Genomic DNA, 21,786 nt, shown 5'->3' with positions numbered 1-21,786 from the left:
GAGCCTATCAACTGGAGTAGTGATTCATCTTATTGCCTGTACTCCCTTAATTACCTATTTAAGTACTAGGCTCATACCACTTTTTTTAAAAAGATGACGTGCTTTTATTTCCCCAGGATTACCCTATTAAAACATACGCCTTCTAAAGGGGGGTAATTTTTCAAATCTTTTATTTGTTATATAAAATTCACATTTTAAAACTGTGGATAGAAGAATTACAACCACAATTCCTTGGCACCATGATAGCATTACTGTGGTAGTACTCCTAGATGAGGGAATGGTATGTGAAGTTCACAAAGTACAAATTGACAGTTCTGTAACATAAAATCCAAAATTAGTAGAATGGTTTCTAGATAAAAGTCAAAACAAAATGGAGCAACTTGTATTACTATCATAAAAGCCTGCCTACAAAAAGCCCAAATCAATGGTGATGACATGAGTTTTGAGTGGCAAAGAATTTAAAGGGGGACTAAAAATCATGGTTTATTTGTTGAATGAAACCAGCCTTGGAATTTAAGAAAATCACATTTTAAATTTAAGCAGTTATAAAAAGCAGTATTTGAAACTTTTCATTTTTGCTTATTCTCATTTTCAGCAATCATAAAAATGTTAATCCAATCCCATCAGTACAAAATAGTTCCAAGAATATAATTCATGTCTCAAATATTCCTATCAGAGCATTAAGGACCACCTATAAATCAGTATGTCAGTTCTAACTGAACACTGAAAACTGGATTAGGGAGAAGATAAATCTGAAAGTAAAACAATGGTTTCATACTTTGGCAATTTAGAAAGTTAAATAATTTTAAACTTCAATGGAAGAATGTGCTCTGAGGAAACAATTCTATAGAATAAGCAACCATATCCTAGCTGGGAGGGAGGTAGCCATGATTCATTAGTGCTCTTAGGAGTAATGTGGATACCTATGACATGTTTAAAAGGTTCTCAGACTTAAAGTGCATGATTTAAATTAGGCTTAAAAGTAGAACCCCAAGTGCTGAGGCTGTTCAAATGGTTAATTATACAAGGGTAACTGGATTAAATTCTTGCTATGGCAAGGATTAGTGTTTATTGACTTTCATGCTTGAAATAGTTCAAATATGAATTTAATGGCAGGGCTGAAACTACATCTTTACCCTAGGCCCTGGCTTGGGAGGTGCTCAGTAAATGGTAAATATTTTATTCTGTACATATACTGTAGTAGTAGACTGCTACAGTGTAATGCTTCCTAAAAGTTACTGGAATGGAAACAATACAGAATTTTTTTACTCAAGACTGTCATCAAAAGCAAAGTTTTATTGCACTTTAGACTTCTTAAATGCTTAGGGGAGAATCAAATCAGCCTGTAATCCCTGCTACTACGTTTTTTTCTGGGGAAGGGTTTATGTTTTGACTTTCAAAGGGGGTGTGAGTCCTCCCTAAGAAATGCATATGGAATTTTAACTTACTTTCAAAATAAAAAGTTTTCAGGCAAAATAATACCTCTGTAACGCACTGTTATCTGAAAGTTATCAGCAAATGTCACATTGACTTTTTAGAGAAGGAAGGCCTTTTCTAATGCAAAATGGGCAGAGGAAGGCAGAGCAAATAAATATTGTGAAATCTTACCAAGGTAATGAAAAATGTGTTGAAATATAAATGCTTCTAAAATGTGCATTTCCAATTTTTCAGAACTGTGAAGCTTTAAAGTGCATTAAGAAAATTACAGGCACCATCAAATATCAGTTTGACAATCTGGAGAATCAAACAATCTGAATTCAGCCCTATTTTTAAGGTCTTTACAAAATAAGGCAAATGTGTTAGCTATGCTATCTGACCTCTCAATGGCATTAAGAAAAGAGTTAACATGATTACTACATCAGGAATTAGGATAAAGTTACTGTAAAGCATGCCCTATCAAATTCTTTCTGAATTACAGTGGGGGAGGAAATGTCAAATTATACAATTTATAATTCCCGTGAGTTGAATATGGGTACAGTAAAACTGGTACCAATGCTGTCTGAAAGCTGCTTAAGAGGGACTGTCTTAATATGCTGTATACATGTTCATACATAACATTCATCGTAGATACTTTTCATATATAAGAATTTAGTTCTGGAGTATTATGGCAAGTTAGATGAGCATCTTTGAATCAGTAATGCGTGACAGGAATCACAAACCCGTACTGGCTTTGGTGAAGAAGGCAAAGGCAGTTCGTTGTCAGAGCAAGCATTACAGAAAATTTCCCCACAGTTTCTACAGTGGTGCTATTAAATGGAAAAATCAGAGAAAAAAATTGAGTAAAATTAGCCATATTTGCAACATAACTTTTGGACTCACTTCCTATCTCCCTTACCTTTCTCTTAGAGAGTGAGAATTCCTTTTCACAAAGTTTACAATGTGTTGCTTCTTTGTCTTTCAACCAAACCAGTCCCTAGTAGGAAAAATACAAATATTAATGCTCAAGTTGGTAACAAAGTTACATGTGAAAATATTTTCAACTAAGAGCATTTTATAGGAATAGATACGTAGATTAACCAAAAATGAGTCCTTTTCTTTGAAATAGTTGTAGATTTAACGAGTGTGGAATTTGCTTCAAAATAATCTGGGTGAGGAAGAAGGGATGTGGGTTGAATATAAATAAAGCAAGGTTGGCCATATATTGATAAATAGTGAAACTGGGTCATGGTTCATTTTATTCTCTTTACAACAGAATATTTGAACATTAACATGACATGTTTTTAACAAAAATCTATTGTGGAAAGTAATTCTCTTTAAGGAAAGAACCCTAGTAAACCTACATCGTTGGAAATGCCTCATAGATTAACTGTGGTTTCCTTTACTCATAGAACTACCTGTTACATCTGTGGGAAAGAACTACAAAACAGAGCTGCCAAGTAAACTATGAAAAATGTAACAGTCAAACTTTTTATCTTAGGTATTGGCATATCCCAATGATCTGTTCTAGGGTGTGATGGCTTAGGAGTGAATATGATTTGAACCTAATACATTTTTAGAGGGTGTCAAATTCAGAACCAGGAAGATCCATCTCCTGACACTAAACATGGTCCTAAAGTAAATCGCTTGAGGAAATTGGATCCCAAAGATTACAGGAGGGGAATTTTGAAGTGTGTCTTTTTTTTTTTTTTTTTTTGTGGTACGTGGGCCTCTCACTGCCGTGGCCTCTCCCGTTGCAGATCACAGGCTCCGGACGCGCAGGCCCAGCAGCCATGGCTCACGGGCCCAGCCGCTCTGCAGCATGTGAGATCTTCCGGACCGGGGCACGAACCCATGTCTCCTGCATCGGCAGGCAGACTCTCAACCACTGCGCCACCAGGAAGCCCGAAGTGTGTCCATATTTCGTTGGAGATCAAACAAGCCTAACTAAAAGAATTGTGGGCTGACTCACATGATAACTTATTTTTGAAAGGGCTATTTTATCTTGAAGATTATGAGTTTGGACGAACTAAGGTAACTGGCAGTGGAAAGAATCAGAACGTGAAATTCCTTAAAAATTTATTGACTTAACTTTGTGTTACACATAATTTAAAAAAAAAACCCCTTTACACTTAAAAAACAAAAAAAAAAAAGGAAAGAACCCTAAAGAATATCCAGTCCAGAAACACTTAAGGATAAATTTTCATTATGTGAAATGCATGAGTCTGGCATTATGTATATATACCTTATATACAGCAAATCCACAAAATTTGAAGAGATTTTGGAAATCAGATGATTGATTTCGTTATTTTAGGTAAGACTTCACCTTAAATTCAGTTCTACACTGCTATTAATTTCCCTCACCTTCTGTAACTCACAAATTTAATAGTTACTATGTAAACTTTAGTGGCAAATATAAGTAGTGTCGAACAGGTGGAAGTTAACTTGATACCTAAAATTTCTAACTTGACCCATTCTTTCTTTCTTGTTGTCGTCGTTGATTTAAATTGAAAACAATTATTGAAGAATTTGGAGGGAAAATTTTGACCCATTCTTAACTAACCAAGCTCTTGGCTAGAAAAAGCATTTGTTTTTCCCCTATGAAAGCAACTTTGTTAGGTGGTGCCCATTTTATTTCAAGAAGACCTAAGTGAGAGATGAGTCCTCTGCTTCTGATTAATCTCATCACATCTCCCTTTCAGAAACAGCCCAGGCTAAGCTACATTGCCACTGCTTCTAAAGAACCAAGTATATCTGATTACCACTTGGGAGATGGAACAAGTGCCACCTACAACAGTGTACCTCTAAGGCATAAGACCTTTACCAGCTAATGAGAGAAAAGTCTTCCAAGCAGAAGAGCCCACAGACATATTTCTCAAAAGCCTGAGTTGTCTTGAAAGCCTTTTCTACCTGACAGAGTTCTCTGAAGAAAGTGAGACAAGGACTAAGTATTCACAGATCAAGGTCACAAGGTTAATATCAGCTGTTTTTATTTCACAGTCTTAACCAGCAGCTATTATCTGATATAGCAGAGGTAAGACAAACGGTGTTGGGTTACTGCACTTCAGGCAGTCTAAGGCTCCTTCGAACACAGGATTGTAAGAAGTGAAGGTTTTAAAAAAAAGAAAGAAAAGAAAAGGGAAAGCCTAGACAGCTTATATCAGACACACCAGCAGAGTCATATGACTTGAATCGTGGAATTTTCTTTTAAAGCAAGATGGGGCTGTAAAGATAATTCAATCCAACTTGAAGAACACCATAAAAAGGAAAGTGATTTGCCAAATGTCCCAAAGCCACCTAGTGGAAGCAACTTTGCTTCCTGCCCAGCTATATTTGTAAGGGATGGAGAGCCTGATGTGAAGCAGATTTCCAAGCAGTATCATTTGGTTCAGAAGTAACCTTCTGACATCAGGGTTGAGCTTCCAACTTTATTTCCAGACTTATTTTAATTTGACTGAACTTACCCTGCCCCTCTCCCAAAGAGAAAAGCTGTACACTGTACGGTAAGCCTAGTGTATTAGCTGGAAGGGACCTCAGAGATCAGCACCTTCAAGCTTTCATTTTACAAATAACAAAACTTGACACCCAGACAGCTGAAGTAGCTTCCTCAACGAAACAAAGCTGTTTACAAGCAGAGCCAAAACTAGAAGGGAGAAAGCTACTGCTCGGCAAACAAATGGCTATTTTTCTCTGCCCAGTTCCAGAATGTCAGCCACACAGCTTAAACCCTCCTAACAGGATATTAGAGGATCCTTCTCTAGAGAAAGTCAACTGCCCCAGAGAGAAGTCTTGTAGGTACTAACATTGAGAAAGGATACCCATCAGTTCGGTAGTTAACAGATTTTCTATGCTTGAGGCCTACCAGTCTATTACAACCCACCCCCATCCACCTAACCAACACAGGGCTTTCAAGATTTTCTTTTTGTGCCTTTTATTGAAATTGGGAGATTATCCAACATTTGAGGAAAGATTGGGGCATGAGGTACTCCAACCAAAGAACAAACCCAAGAATGGAATTCAGAAGAAACAGAATGGAAGTAGCAAAATAAAACTTTAAAGAAACTATAATGAATATCCTCAGAGATAAAATAACAGGATGCTATTTTAAAAAGGAAAAATGAGCGAATAAAAGCCTGCTGAGGGACTTCCCTGGTGGCACAGTGGTTAACAGTCCACCTACCAATGCAGGAGACACGGGTTCGATCCCTGGTCCGGGAAGATCCCACATGCTGCGGAGCAACTAAGCCTGTGTGCCACAACTACTGAGCCTGCACTCTAGAGCCCGCGAGCCACAGCTACTGAAGCCCGTGTGCGCCTAGAGCCCGTGCTCTGCAACAAGACAAGCCACCACAATAAGCCTGCGCACCACAACTAAGAGTAGCCCCCGCTCGCCGCAACTAGAGAAAGCCCGCACACAGCAACAAAGACCCAACAGAGCCAAAAATAAATTAATTTAAAAAAAGAGCCTGCTGAATATTAAAAATATGATAGCAGAAATAAAAAACGTCTCACAGAAGGCTGAACCTGAATCCAACCAAGCCTTTAGATTTAATTTCCAGTTTACAGGCTTAAATAAGGGGATAGAGTAACAAATTTAAGACTACTATGAACAAGCAATCAGATAAAATCTGAAATGTGAGAAACTGTAGGACAGCTGTTCCAGACCCATCAACCGGACAATAGCAAGGACCAAAAAAAAAAAAAAGACAAAGTCACATATAAATCCATTTTCATACATATAAAAACAGGGAAATCTGGATAATATTTTGGTAAAGCTAGACATGAATGATAAAACTATAAGAAAAACAACATAATGATTAATAAAACGTAGAGGACTGTTACTACAGGGAAGGGAATGCAATCAGGGAGCACACATGTTCTATTATAAGCTAAAACAGAGTATGCCAGTGTTTTTTTTTGTTGCGGTACGCGGGCCTCTCACTGTTGTGGCCTCTCCCGTTGCAGAGCACAGGCTCCGGACGCGCAGGCTCAGCGGCCATGGCTCATGGGCCCAGGCGCTCCGCAGCATGTGGGATCTTCCCGGACTGGGGCACAAACCCGTGTCCCCTGCATCGGCAGGCACACTCTCAACCACTGCGCCACCAGGGAAGCCCTGTGCCAGTGTTTTTAAGTTATACTATATGTGTCCTCTTTTGCATATATGATATATATTTAACAGTGAAAAAATTTTACAGAGTTTAAAAAATGACAGTTGGGCAGACATCCCTACGTATCTCCTAAAAAAAGTGTGAAAGCAGAATAAAGGCATACAGATTCATAAAATCTTTATCTTCATTCACCATTTCCTAGGAGGCTACTAAAGGAAGCACTGCCCAGTGGGGATTCCCTGGCAGCCCAGTGGTTAGGACTCCACACTCTCACTGCAGAGGGCCAGGGTTCAATCCCTGGTCAGGGAACTAAAATCCCACAAGCCGAGTGATGTGGCCAAAAAAAAAAACCCCAAAACAGTTGAAAGAACGAATGGCAGCAAAGGGAAATGCCAAGACAAGAGTGACCAGACCAGGGACTTCCTTAGTGGCACAGTGGTTAAGAATTTGTCTGCCAATTCAGGGGACACGGGTTCAATCCCTGGTCCGGGAAGATCCCACATGCCGCGGAACAACTAAGCCTGTGCGCCACAACTACTGAAGCCTGCACGCCTAGAGCCCGTGCTCCACAAGAGAAGCCACCGCAAAAAGAAGCCTACGCACCGCAACAGAGTAGCCCCCACTAGCCGCAACTAGAGAAAGCCCACGCGTAGCAACGAAGACCAAAAGCAGCCAAAAATAAATAAATAAAATAAATTTATTAAAAAAAAAAAAAGAAAAAGAGTGACCAGACCAGACAGGAGCAGTAAAGAAAAGACTCCAGAAGGGATGACTCCGACGGAAAAAGAAAACTAACCAGTTACCCGATTCATTTTACTACGTGAAAACCTTTTATCAAGAAGCACTTTACAGATTGTTTGAAAGTATAAGAAAACTCTGATGCTCAAATATAACAAAACTTAAAGGGGCGGGTAGGGGGAGAGTAAATATTAACTCCAGAGGAAATAAAAAGTAGTTCAAGAAAGAAAATATAATTGCAATATATTACCTGGTCCGGCAAGGAACAATATTTAAATAGTCATAATGAAGAATACACAGTAAATAAATGTCACAAAAACTTTTACTTAATTATACTGGGAGGGCAGTGAAGAGAAGACAGACCAGGGTGAGACTGAACAAAACTCCTCATCCACCATGCTAATGAGGCAATAGATAGGTCTAAATAGTACTTAAGAAATAGGGGAATAAATACCAGAAGAAACAACTAAAGGAATTAAAAGTAGCCTCCTTCTGGTGGCAGGAGCTGGGGTGGATAAGGGACAAGAGGGTGAAAACAAGAGACTGCTTCCATTTTGTTTTTTTAAGTTTTCCTTGTACAATTGGACTTTTTAAATTACTTTCATGTAACACTTTGATAAACCAAATGGGTAGCTTGTGTAGTAGGAAGCTATCTGCCACTGAAGTACTCGCACAGGGACTGTATTTTCTCCTGTGTTGTAAAGAGATTCTTGCATCCAGATACATTCAGAACCATATACTAATAAATTGTACCAAATCACTATCACATACATTAACTTACTCAATATTCAAAGCAACCCTATGCAAAATCATAAGCCAATTTCAGAAGAGAAAACTGAGACTCCATGGGGATATTTACTTGATGAAGGTCAAAAACTAGTAAGTAATAGACTAGCACAGGAATTTAAGGATTATCAAATTCAAATGCAATTTCACTCTATCTTGCCACACTTTGTAGGAAAGTGGAGAAAATTATTTCCAAGGTCATTTCCAACATGAGAAATTTTAATAATGTGTTCTAGAGGTATAGGGAAGAGATGGACCCCATCCTACAAGCTCCCCATTCACTGCTTCTGCTTCTATATATCCCAGGATTCAATAATAGTACACAGGGCCTTACCTTTACTGGAGACTTTCACATATATCCATACCTTCCTACTTGAGGAAAATACTTACACTCACCTGCAATGCTTTGTTGGCTTCTTTTATATCTTCTATTTTAAGTTTTGATCTAAAAAGATTATAAATAGGTCCAAATTTCAGTACACATTTTAAAATATAGACCATCTAGTAATTCATTAGAAAGGTATTGAATTTTCATAGGATATAAAATTGTATATACTATATTATTCTAATGACCTTCTTTGGCTAGTGGGATTATATTTAATATTTTCCTATATTTCCAAAATGTCCTAAAGCAAAAATAGTTTTGAGATTTAAAATTTGCTTTTTTAAAGAAACAATATTGGGCTTCCCTGGTGGCGTAGTGGTTAAGAATCCGCCTGCCAATGCAGGGGACATGGGTTTGAGCCCTGGTCCGGGAAGATCCCACATGCCGCGGAGCAACTAAGCCCGTGAGCCACAACTACTGAGCCTGCACACCTAGAGCCTGTGCTCCGCAACAAGAGAAGCCACCGCAACGAGAAGCCTGGGCACCGCAACAAAGAGTAGCCCCTGCTCACCACAACTAGAGAAAGCCTGCACACAGCAACGAAGACCCAACGCAGCCAAAAATAAATAAATAAATTTATAAATTAAAAAAAAAAAAGCATATTGGTGTTTTCATGTGGTTATGACTACTAATGACAGCTATTATTTACTGTAGGCTTATGATGTACCAGACACTATGCTATAAACTTTGCATGCATAATGTCATTTAGTCTTCAAAAACACTTATCAAGATGAAAAAAGTGAGGCCTGCTGAAGTTTAGGTGGTAACTGGGGAAGCCACAATTCAAACCCTGGTCCTCTGAGAACCCAAAGCCGACAGGTTAACCATTATGAACACTATTTCTCTAGCAGATGCAAAAGAGTGGTAAGTGAGAGTGGAAATATTAAGGAAGATGTAATTGTGATAGTTTTTCACCTTTTGAAAATACATATTAACATACAGGCTATAAATAACAATAATTATCTGTGATCCCACTACCCAGAGATGATAATCTCTAAATATCAATGAGTATGTGTATTTCAAATGGAAAAATTATTTACACAGTTTCCCACATGACTTAACAATATATCCTGAAAGGCTTAGAGCTACTGACTTGTTATTAACTATCTGCCACATCATTATATTAAATGGTTACATGGTATACCATGAAAAAGAATATGAAGTATGTAGTTTATATAATTATCCAGTGCTGAACTTTCAACTTGTTTCAAGTTTTTTTGCCACAAAATTGTTCATTAAAGTTGAAATGACCAAAACATTTGTATTATTTTTCTTAGGATAACAACTTAGAAATGTAATTACTGGATCAAAAGGTACATAAAATACTAAAGTCTCTGCTACTGAAGCAGAACATTAGGAAACTTGCTTTGCCCTACAAATGCTCTGTTCCAAGACATAAAAACAAAGTGTTAGTCTTTTATCTGGTGCATAATGACTCTTACAGTGGGAATAATCAATGTAAAATTACACAGTATAAAAATATTAACAGACTAATCAAATTTTCTTGGCTGAATTCACATCTACAAAATGTATCCAAGGAAAATTGATGCTGGTGGGAATTTTGGCCAAAACAGTCACTGCTATATAGAAAAACTAAGTATGGAATAAAAGAGCTTACTTAATGGCATTCACTACAGAAATACTTTCTATATGAAAATTTACTGGTATTGATATATTTCTGGTTAAAATGCCTCTATTCATAAATATGGACTCTAAAAAGCTTGCCCCCTCTGATAAGAATTGCCAAAGTACCTAAAGAGTATCAGTTACAGTTCCACTAAACACAATGTACAAGAACAACTTTTCCTTGTCCCAGACAAGGAACAGATGTCTATATTATTAATTTTAATTAAATTCTATTTAGAAATATGTATTTGTTTGTGAAAATATTTCCACAGAATGAAAACACCATAGAGAAGGGTCAAAATAAAACATGAGAATGTAATAAATGTGATACAATTATGACACTATAGGAAAACATCCATAAATTGTACAAGCCTCTGATAATCCTGAAACCCCTCCTTTGAGGAAAAAAAATCTTTAAGTTTCTTTATATGGAAAGAATAGCATTTACAGAATACTACATTTGGAAGAGTCCTGGTAATTTCTTTTTTATTCTTTCTTTTTTGTGTGTGTGCGGTACGCGGGCCTCCCACCGCCGCGGCCCCTGCCGCCGCGGAGCGCAGGCTCCGGACGCGCAGGCTCAGCAGCCATGGCTCACGGGCCTAGCCGCTCCGCGGCACGTGGGATCTTCCCGGACCGGTGCACGAACCCGCGTCACCTGCATAGGCAGGCGGACTCCCAACCACTGCGCCACCAGGGAAGCCCCATTCTTTTTTTTTAACTCATATTCTTAAGTAAAAAAAAAAAACAAAAAACAAAAAAATCCTACCCCCCCTCCCACACACAAACCAGCAAACTTCAAAAGAACATGCATACAGTGCCTTTACACAGGGATTAGGTATGAAGTCAGTATACAAGGGAAAAATTTAGTAGTCAGAAAAACCCTTGAGGGGCTTCCCTGGTGGCGCAGTGGTTGGGAGTCCGCCTGCCGATGCGGGGGACGCGGGTTTGTGCCCCGGTCCGGGGGGATCCCGCATGATGCAGAGAGGCCGGGCCCATGGGCTGTGGCCGCTGGGCCTGCGCGTCCGCAGCGGGAGGGGCTGCGGCGGTGAGAGGCCCGCGTACAGCAAAAAAACAAACAAACAAACAAAAAACTATAATTTGAGAATCAATGAACCAGAATAAAAGGAAAAAGGAAAACAACGAAATTCTGAATTCAGCTATCTGGACATCTAAGTGATCATGCCTTTAATACAACTATAAAGTCTCTAGTATTGAGTGGGAGATGGGTGAAAAGTAATACACATTCCTTGTTTTACTATTCTAACCTGTTTTCATATTAAACCTTTATGATCTTAAATAAATGTAAATATATTTTTTGTTGTGGGGATTGTTCACTGTTGAGTCCCTAGCACTTAGAATAGTGCCTGGCACATATTATGTGTCGGATGAATACATGGAAAATCAGCACCTGGTCTGGCTCAAAATGATCAATGAATGGATGCCAGATTAGAATAAAAATCTTGCTTATTGAAATCATAATGCAAATTGTTCTTTGTAGAAACAAAAACATCTTTATCTTTTTGAGAGCTGGTATTTCCTTTTGTGGTTTTAGGGAACTACTCTTTTCTTGGCTGAGCCTCACAGCATGTGGGATATTAGTTCCCTGACCAGGGATCGTACTGGCGTCCCCTGCATTGGAAGCACAGAATCTTAACCACTGGACTACCAGGGAAGTCCCAAGGAACTACTCTTTACTATGCCCTTGGTAATCGTTCTCAAGACTTCCTAATGGAATCCCAACTTTAGCAATTAAGTCTCCATTCCAGTATGATTTCTATTCAGTTTAATGATTACAAAAGATATATATGGCATATATATATAGCTAATCATATCCATATATATAATGAAATCCTCATATATGGATTTGTTCTGAGGTTAGCTAATTTTGGGGATTGATACTTGGGAGGAGGGAGGCAACTGTTTATTTTATACCTTTTGGTGCTCTTTGTCTTTTTTTGGCCGCGCTGCGCATGGCATGAGGGATCTTAATTCCCTGACCAGGGATGGAACCCACGTGCCCTGCAGTGGAAGCGCAGCGTCTTAACCACTGGACCACCAGGGAAGTCCCCTTTTGGTGCTCTCTGAATTTTCTAACCATATAAGACATCAAAGGGATTTATATAGGTGATAGGCTTATGGGTCATTGTGGCTTTCTTTTACTTTTTTGTATTAAAAAAAAAAATGACACTATTTTTTTTTAATGTGACAGTGGTACATTCAATACTAAATTAAACACTCCAGAGTTTACCCTAGATAGCTGACAATATGTTCAATCAGGGCACAAAGATGAAGCTAATCCAAAACACAGACCATGTGGAATAAGGAGGAAAATGTGAGAAAGACAGAACGCCATTTCTCCTTCTTGTCTTCATATAAACCCAGGAACACTTCATTGTGACAGAACCAACCACAATGCATGAAGTCAAGCCTCAACTCCAGACAACATCAAATACCATTCACTTTTCAAAATGCTGGCTCCTTCTCAGAACAGTCTGAAAAAGTTCTCTCCATATATTTTGAAAATTTGACTTTTGTTCTGAGAAAAATATATTAAATGAACTTCTGAATTCTCTGATTGGAAGAAATTAAACAAGAGTCTTAGATTTCATCTACTGGAAAATGTTTAGAGCTAACACTTACTAAAATGAACTTTTAAAAAAATCTCTCCAATCTACACCCTTATTTGTTAATCTTTAAAGTTGCTGTTTGGCTTTGTTTTTAATAGTTCATATCTTTCTATTTTATATTTAAACTCTTCTGTCTACTTGGTTTGGCACACTCATAACTTAATAAGGGTCAATGACTACTTAGTTGGAGGAAAAAAGAGAAATTACTCGCTAAGTTTGTTGCCAAGTTCTTGAAGAGCTTGCTCCTGTTCGTGATATATTTTCTTCAACTGGTGATTTTCATCCTGGAGGTGAAGGAACTCCTTCAAAACAATAAAAGACAGAAAATGCAATTTAAAAGAAACAAACTAGACACTGCATACATACAATTAAAGGATAGGAATGTATCCTTCAGCTTTTCATAAAAAATAGCTGCTCTAAAAAAAAAAAAAAGCTGCTCTATCAACTATCAGCTATTTTCCATTCATTTAATCTCCTTACTGATATTTTTAAAGATGACCAGTATACTCAGTTTCCTTGGTATAAAAATAAATTATTATTTGATCCTCTTTTTAAATAACTTAACTGTCATCAAGATAGAATTTTTTAAGTTTTACCACCATTATTTACTTTTTTAAGACTAAGGATTTGTTGGGTCTCATTTCTAAGATGAGATAAGGTGTCTTTCTCCTTTTGAAGATCTTCTTGCAAAGTTTGCCTCCATTCCTTCTCAATCTTCAGATCGGTTTCCAGTTGCACCCTTGAATGACAAATAATACAGAGAAGTTCAGTGTTGTTTCTCACATGACGGTTGTATGTATTCTTCATTAACAGCATCTCTTTGGTTGATTACTTTCACCTTTGTAATGCAATTCTTCAGGTAGTTTCTTTCACAAATATTTTTTAGAAAACAAGTTCAGTAGCACAGGGTTTTCAGATCTCAAAGTCTCAGTTAATTTGTCAATCACAAAAACCTCCTGCTAAATGACAATTTGTCATTTATTAACTCTGTATACATAAATGCTGTATAAGCATGGAAAATGCCTGGAAGGGCACACCATACTATAAAGACTGGTTATATCTTAGAAATGGAACCATGTTCTGGGCCATGAGAAAATTTTTACCACAAACTAATGAAAAGTATTATTCTGATATAAGGATTACAGCAACCACAAAATCAATTCAACATCAGAAACAGAAAAATCAGCCCTGGTGCCAAGTGCTACTTTGCAGATTACTGTTGGAAACTGACCCATTACAGTACAGAGCTAAGACCAGGGAGACACTAGAGGAAAATTCACACTGTCTGAAAATGCCAGTTCACATTTGAAAGCTCTATTTCATCATTCAAACAACAGGTGCTAGCTGGAAAAACAAAAGTAGTCAAATTCTTACATTTTAGGAAACCCCCCCAAAATAATTTCAATAATTATTGCTCATAAGTAATTGTAACAGGTGAGGTATATACTAATAATGCCATAGTTCCTAATACTATACATTTTAAATTATAATGTTATGTCATAATATTGAGAATATCACCGTATTACATTATATTTTTGTGTTAATATAATTACTTTTGTTTCCTCATAAAGTTAGCATTTCCATCTACAGCCAAATTATTTTCAGTGAAGCAATTTTAGATTTTATAATTAAGGTTGAAGAGACAAGATACCTCAAAATGGAATTTACAAATTGTTGAAAAATACCATTTCACCACAAATTTAAAAGGGATACAGAGGGACAGGTATATGCTACTAACACTGAAGTAAGCAAAGTACAGAGTGAGTGCATTGTTGAGTGGCCGCATCATCCAGAATCAGAAAAAACTGAGAGAAAAAGCAAAGGAAAAATTTTGTTTTTAAGTTATTTAAAATATATTGTCAAAACACATGTTGACCACGAAGGGCAGAAACCATAAAGGGAAAAAAAAAAGGGAAAATAGAACTATATAAAAATGTAAAACGTCTAAATGAAAAAAACCACTATGAACAAAGTTTAAAAACAGGGCTTCCCTGGTGGCACAGTGGTTGAGAGTCCGCCTGCCGATGCAGGGGACATGGGTTCGTGCCCCGGTCCAGGAAGATCCCATGGGCCGTGGAGCGGCTGGGCCCGTGAGCCATGGCCGCTGAGCCTGTGCGTCTGGAGCCTGTGCTCCGCAACGGGAGAGGCCACAACAGTGAGAGGCCCGCGTACCGCAAAAAAAAGATATAAATAAATAAATAAACAAACAAACAAACTATAGGGGCTTCCCTGGTGGCGCAGTGGTTGAGAGTCCACCTGTCGATGCAGGGGACACGGGTTCGTGCCCCGGTCCGGGAAGATCCCACATGCTGCGGAGCAACTAAGCCCGTATGCCACAACTACTGAGCCTGTGCTCTAGACCCCACGAGCCACAACTACTGAAGCCTGCATGCCTATAGCCCGTGCTCCGCAACAAGAGAAGCCACCGCAATGAGAAGACCCCGCACCGCAAAGAGGAGTAGCCCCCACTAGCCACAACTAGAGAAAGCCCATGAGCAGCAACTAAGATCCAATGCAGCCAAAAATAAATTAATTTTTTAAAAACACACACAAAAAAACTATAAACTTAGAAAACATTTTCATTGTATGTGAAAAACCCACAATAAAAACATAAAGAGCTCTTATATAAATAAATATTAAAAAGCTGAACACCACAGAGGAAAAACTAGAGGCTATGAACTGGCAATTCACAAAATAAAGAAATACAAAAGGCTATTACTAGTAATCAAAGATATGCAAATTCAAACAATAAAGCACAATTTTTCAGGCTAAATGATTCCTTTAGGTTAACTGAGATACGATAGTGTAGACCTATAGTAACTGATATGATACAATGTCCATAATGTAGTAAATACAATAAACAAGATACTAAAGAGCATGTAGCATGATCCTCTTTCTATTGATAAAAAGCAAAAAATATCTATGCATACCCAAAAAGAATGTTCATCAAAATGCTAGAAAAAGGTATATCCAGGGAATTCCCTGGCGGTCCAGTGGTTAGGACACCGCACTTCCACTACAGGGGGCTTGGGTTTGATCCCTGGTTGGGAACTAAGGTTCCCTCATGCCACAAGCGCAGCCAGAAAAATAAAGGTATATCCCATTTTTATTTTCTTCACTTTTTTCCGTATTTTCTTACATTTGGTCAACAGCATGTAATATTTTCATAATCAGAAACCAAAAAAAGTTATTTCCATTTTAGGTGAAAAAATGGAATTTGTTTTTCCTGGACAAAGTCCCAACTGCCTATTTCTACAGAAACAGTTCCAATTTTTCTGAGGGATCCCCTTGATCTCCAAATTGTTAACATGTTTATGCTCTACCAAAATGGCACCCAATGAGAAATGAAATTACTTTCACAGTTTCAGCAGGGACAAACATCTTCTCTCCACAGCTGTACCCAAGACCTATTGAGTAGGTTAGCCCTACAGGGAAGGACCAGGTCCCTGGAGCATTATTTGGGTCATTCTTTGGGCAGGGATCAAATAGAGGCATCACTGTAGAATTAATATCAGACTTGTCTTACCTACCCTTTTGTCAAATTCTAGAAAAGTCATTCAGTAACACAGAGTACTGAAGTTTCAAGATTGTATTCTATTGACTGGCAAAGTGTCCCAGTCTTACTTTTCACATTTTTCCATTTGGCAGGGTACAGGGACTTAAACAACAAAACCCTTGGCACCCTTAATAAACTTGATGACTTAAATGTTCTTTGTGATTTCTGTTGCCAAGGGAGTCCTGAAAGTGCTTTTGTGAAAGTCTTAAAGTTAAGAGAAAATGTTCGTTTGCCAAGTGGCGGGTTTTTTTTGGGGGGGGGGGCAGGGGGCGCATGTGAGTTTTAGTTTCACAATTTACAAATGATGTAAGTTTCCAACCAAGGTAATACCCCCTGGCCTAAAGCCTTATTCTATATACCAATTTCTCAAAATGTTATTTTTGTGGTAGATTTAAAAGGAACTTAATTCGGTTCTGAACAAGGTGGAGTAAACACATTTCTACCTATCCCTCCAACTAAGTACAGTTAAAATCCCTAGACATTATATATAAACAAACATAAGAATATCTTGAAAGGGGGAGAGAAGAAAGCAGACCAGCCAGAATTCAAGGAATAACATGGTGATGAGTTCCCTGAGGCTTCTTTTTGCCTTCCTTATAGCTCTGACTGGATGTAGAAGCCCACAACCCACAAACAGCAATGGGCACAGACAAAAAAAGCCCCAAGAAAAGCCTACTCTCTCCTGCCAAAGAGCTAGGAAGAAGCAGCCTAGCGTGATAGAAACCTTTTCAACGATAAATGCCCTATTCCAAAAAAAAAACACCAGAGGAAAAAACCATGCCCACCCCAACCACTGTCAGCAAAAGCCAAATGGGGAGCCTAGTTTCTACCCTCACCTGGCAATAATGAGGCATCCCTCCCAATTCCCACTGTTGTAGTATCAGAGAAAGAGCCAAGTGCGGAGCCTGGACTTTTTTACCACCACCCAGCAGTAATGAGGTATCTCTCCCCATCCACCTCTACGGTATTAGTGGAAGTCACATGGAGAGCGTGGACCTTTATTCTTATGCATCAGTAACAAGGCTTTTCTCACCCTCTCCACAGTGTCAGCAAAGGCCAAGTGGGGAGCCTAGATTTCTACCCTGGCCTGGGGTTAGTGAAGTACCTCTCTCACTCCCCTCCAGGGTCGTGTCAGCAGAGACCAAGAGGGAAGCATGGACTCCACTCCCACTTGATGGTAACAAGGCACCACTCTCCCTCTCCACAGTGGAGACTGAGTGGAAAGCACAGATTTCAAGCCCTGCCCACTAGTTAGGCACCCTTCTCCATTCCATCCAGGATGGTCCTGGGCTTCTACCCCCACTTGGTATGAAGAGTCAGTGTCCACATTCCCCTGCTGGTGTGGTTTCAGTAGAGGACTGCTAAAACATAAGATTTAAGTAAGATGCAGTCTCATAACATAGTTCCCAAAATGTCCAGAATGCAGTTGAAGAATACCTGTCATACCAAGACCCAGGAAAAATCAACAGATTCCAGGAAAAATCAACACATGGCAACATGTCAGATAATTCAAGATGTTGGATTTAACTAATAAGAATTTTAAAGCAGCCACCATAAAAATGTTCCCATGACCAACTAAGAATATGCTTGAGGAACCCTCCTACACTGTTGGTGGGTATGTAAATTGGTAAAACCACTACGGAGAACAGTACGGAGGTTCCTTTAAAAACTAAAAATAGGGTTTCCCTGGTGGCGCAGTGGTTGAGAGTCCGCCTGCCGATGCAGGGGACACGGGTTCGTGCCCCGGTCTGGGAAGATCTCACATGCCGCGGAGTGGCTAGGCCCGTGAGCCATGGCCGCTGAGCCTGCGCGTCCGGAGCCTGTGCTCCGCAACGGGAGAGGCCACAACAGTGAGAGGCCCGCGTACCGCAAAAACAACAACAACAAAAAAAAACCTAAAAATAGAGCTACCATATGATCCTGCAATCCCACTCCTGGGCATATACCTGCAGAAAACAGTAATTGGAAAAGATACATGCACCCCAATTTACAGCAGCACTATTTACAATAGCCAAGACATGGAAGCAACCTAAATGTTCATCGACAGATGACTAAATACAGATGTGTTATATTTATACAATGGAATATCAATCAGCCATAAAATGCCATTTGCAGCAACACAGACGGACTTAGAGATTATCATAGTAAGTGAAGTAAGTCACACAGAGAAAGACAAATATCATATGATATCACTTACATGTAGAATCTAAAAAAAAATTAGATAAATGAACTTATTTACAAAACAGAAATAGAGCCACAGACATAGAAAACAAACTTATGGTTACCAGAGGGGAAAGGGGGAAGTTTGGGATTAACATATACACACTACTATATATAAAATAGATAACCAACAGGTCCCACTGCCTAGCACAGGGAAGTACACTCAATATTTTGTAATTACCTATAATAACCTATAAGGGAAAATAATCTGAAAAAATATATAGATGTACATATAACTGAATCACTTTGCTGTACCCCTGAAACTAACACAATATTGTAAATCACCTATAGTTCAACTAAAACAACAAAACAAAAAACTCCCAAAATGTCATTTCCTCTACCTGGAAATTCCCTCTCCTGCCCAGATAGTGACTTAGACTCTTGGGTATCATTTAAAATACAGTTTATATTTTAACTCCTCTGAAAAAAAAAAGAATATGCTTGAAACAAATTCATGAATAGGAAGTTTTGAAAGGAAGAAAGGAAATTTTGGAAGGGAAGAAGAGTCAAACGGAAATCTTAGAACTGAAAAATAAAATAATCTCACTGTATGGTCTCAATAGGAGAATGAAGATGATGAGGAAAGAATGAATGAATTTCAAAACAGAACAACAGAGATTGCCTGATCTGAACAACAGAAAGAAAACTGACCGAAAAAAAAATATATAGTGTCAGGGTCCTATGGGACTACTAAAAAAAAAAGACCTAACATTCATGATATCAAAGTCCCAGAAGAAGAGAAGAAAGCAGGTGGAACTGAAAAAAAAATATCTGAAGAAATAATAGCTGAAATTTTTCCAAATTTGGCAAAGATAAGCCTAATGACCCAAGAAGCTGACCAAAGGCAAAAAAGGATAAATCCAAAGAAAGAATCTGGAGGGTAACTACAGGAACAATGATTCAAATGACAGTCTACCTTTCATCAGAAACTACGAAGACCAGGGCTTCCCTGGTGGCACAGTGGTTGAGAGTCCGCCTGCCGATGCAGGGGACACGGGTTCGTGCCCCGGTCTGGGAAGATCCCACATGCCGTGGAGCAGCTGGGCCCGTGAGCCATGGCCGCTGAGCCTGTGCATCCAGAGCCTGTGTTCCGCAACGGGAGAGGCCACAACAGTGAGAGGCCTGCGTACCGCAAAAAAAAAAGAAAAAAAAAAAAAAACTACGAAGACCAAAAGAAAGTGGCACAACACTTTTCAAATGCTGAAAGAAAAGAACTGTCAACTCAGAATTTTAAGGATATTCTGAAAATATCCTTCAGAAATAAGGTGAAATCAAGACATTCTCAGATGAAAGAGAACTAAGGGAATTTGTTGCCAACAGACCTACCTTAGAAGAATGGCTAAATGAAGTTCTTCATACACAAAGAAGGAAACTTGGAGCATCAGGAATGAAGAAAGAACAATAGAGAGTTTTCTAAATTAAGTTTAATGGTTGAAGCAGAAACTATATCATTGTCTGATGTGGTTCTCAATATTACATAGAGGAAATATTTAAGCAAATTATATTGTAAAAAAGAGAACGTAAAAAGACCTAAGTGGAGGTAAGGCTTCCACACTTCCCTCGATATAGTAAAATGTTGATACCAGTGGTGAAAAGTTGCAGATATATGGTACAATGTCCAGAGTAAACACTTTAAAAAATCTATACAAAGAGATACACTAAAAAATACTATAGATAAATCAAAAGGGAATTCTAAATAATGTTCAAGTAACCCATGAGAAGACACGAAAAATCGAATAGAGGAATGAAAATACACAAAACAGCAGATTTAAGCTCTAACATATCAACAATTATACTAAATGTAAATAGGCTAAATACATCCTTAAAAGAGAGATTGGCAGAATGGATAAAAAACATGCACTATAGGAAACTTACTTCAAATATAATGATACACATTAGGCTGAAATTAAAAAGACAGAAAATGTAAACATTAATCTTTTGTTTACTACATGAAAACATTAATCAGAAGAAAGCAGGAGTGGCTATGTTAATATGAGATAAAATGGACTTCAGAGCAAATAAAACTACCAGAGACAAAAGGCACATTATATAATGATAAAAAGGTCAATTCACCAAGAAGACACAGCAATCCTAAATGTGTAGGCACCAAACAACAGAACTCAGAATACAAGAAGCAAAAACTGATAGAACTAAAAGTAGAAATATACATATCCACAATTATAGTTGGGATAGTTCAACAAATACTCTCTTGATAACTGATAGAACTACTAGACAGAAAATCATCAAGAATAGAAAAGAACTTAAAAACACCTCAATGGATTTAAAGGTAGCTTAGCAAGTTACACATCATACATGGTATGTGATCTTGTTAATGATCTGTTAAACATAATATTGGGTTGGCCAAAAAGTTCGTTCGGGGTTTTCTGGAACATCTTATGGAAAAACACGAATGAATTTTTTGGCCTACCCAATATATAACTCTTTATTTTCTATTGTTGTTTTGCTGTTTTCTTTAATAACAAAGTGGTACATATTTATTGGGGAAAAAATACTGATGCTTATAAAGTAAAAAGTAAAATACCCATCAATTTACCATCACTCCCCTGAGATAACCATTTTCCAGAATCTGTATTCTTTAAACTCTTTTCTATGTATATGTAAATACACACATACACAGTTTTAATTTTATAAAAAATGGGATAATACTTAGCATGCTGTCTGTAACTTACTTTTTTCAACTCAGTGACACATACTGACATCTTTCGTAGCTGGTAATATATAGATCTATCATATGAAGTACTAATAAAAATGTTTTCAGAAAATATCAATTTCTTTCATAACGTAAGCTCCTTTGAGTTACAAAGGCCTATTATACTCAGTATCTAGAAACATAATGGCCGTCAGATTAATGCTGAACAACAGCAAAAAGAATAAAAGTCTCCTTGAGCAAGAAGACAGCAAGACAGTTGAAAGTACTCTATAAACAATAAAGGGAGCAAAAACATAAGTTTTATCACAATTATGCTTTCTAGTTTTTTTTTCTTTTTTTTTTGGAAGGAGAACTCCACAACCTAGCCAGCATCATTAAATAAATAAAAATATAGGTTGTCTACCATTATGTGCAAAAAAATGGGGGGGGGAAGAGGGGGAAATTATGTTAATACAAGTATTTATTTCCAAATATACTCACAGCTGTTTCTCCTTTTGGGAGATTTGTTTCTGCAGACTGTCGAATTTACTCTGGCATTCTTGTAGATATTTCTTGTCCTCATCTTCAGTGTCCATTTGCGCCTTCTCTGCTTGCTGCAATCTGGTGTAATTCAAATCAACTTTGGGTAAAACTGAGGCTAGAACTAGGGTGTA

The 21,786-nt window shown here is 38.1% G+C and overlaps 1 protein-coding gene across 5 annotated transcripts in view; it reads right to left on the bottom strand.

Annotated features, from left to right (window-relative positions):
* Nucleotides 1-73: 73 nt before the first annotated feature.
* RUFY2 (RUN and FYVE domain containing 2) overlaps nucleotides 74-21,786 on the bottom strand; it is a 46,926-nt gene continuing 25,213 nt past the window's right edge. Inside the window, exons 12-17 of one of the 5 annotated variants that reach the window (XM_060034909.1) lie at nucleotides 21,614-21,733; nucleotides 13,296-13,425; nucleotides 12,894-12,988; nucleotides 8,445-8,493; nucleotides 2,336-2,413; nucleotides 74-2,246 (exon numbers count right to left, since the gene is read on the bottom strand). In XM_060034909.1, the coding sequence (XP_059890892.1) occupies nucleotides 2,103-2,246; nucleotides 2,336-2,413; nucleotides 8,445-8,493; nucleotides 12,894-12,988; nucleotides 13,296-13,425; nucleotides 21,614-21,733 (616 nt within the window). In that variant the 3' untranslated portion in view covers nucleotides 74-2,102. Of the gene's footprint in view, nucleotides 2,414-8,444; nucleotides 8,494-12,893; nucleotides 12,989-13,295; nucleotides 13,426-21,613; nucleotides 21,777-21,786 lie in introns of those variants that run through there. The other 4 variants (XM_060034908.1, XM_060034907.1, XM_069541546.1 and 1 more) reach the window with 4 other exon arrangements.

This window comes from Delphinus delphis, chromosome 16 (genome assembly GCF_949987515.2).
Source record: "Delphinus delphis chromosome 16, mDelDel1.2, whole genome shotgun sequence".
Lineage (NCBI taxonomy): Eukaryota > Metazoa > Chordata > Mammalia > Artiodactyla > Delphinidae > Delphinus > Delphinus delphis.
Note: the sequence above shows the minus strand (reverse complement) of the source record. Positions and strands in the feature narration are given on the sequence as shown.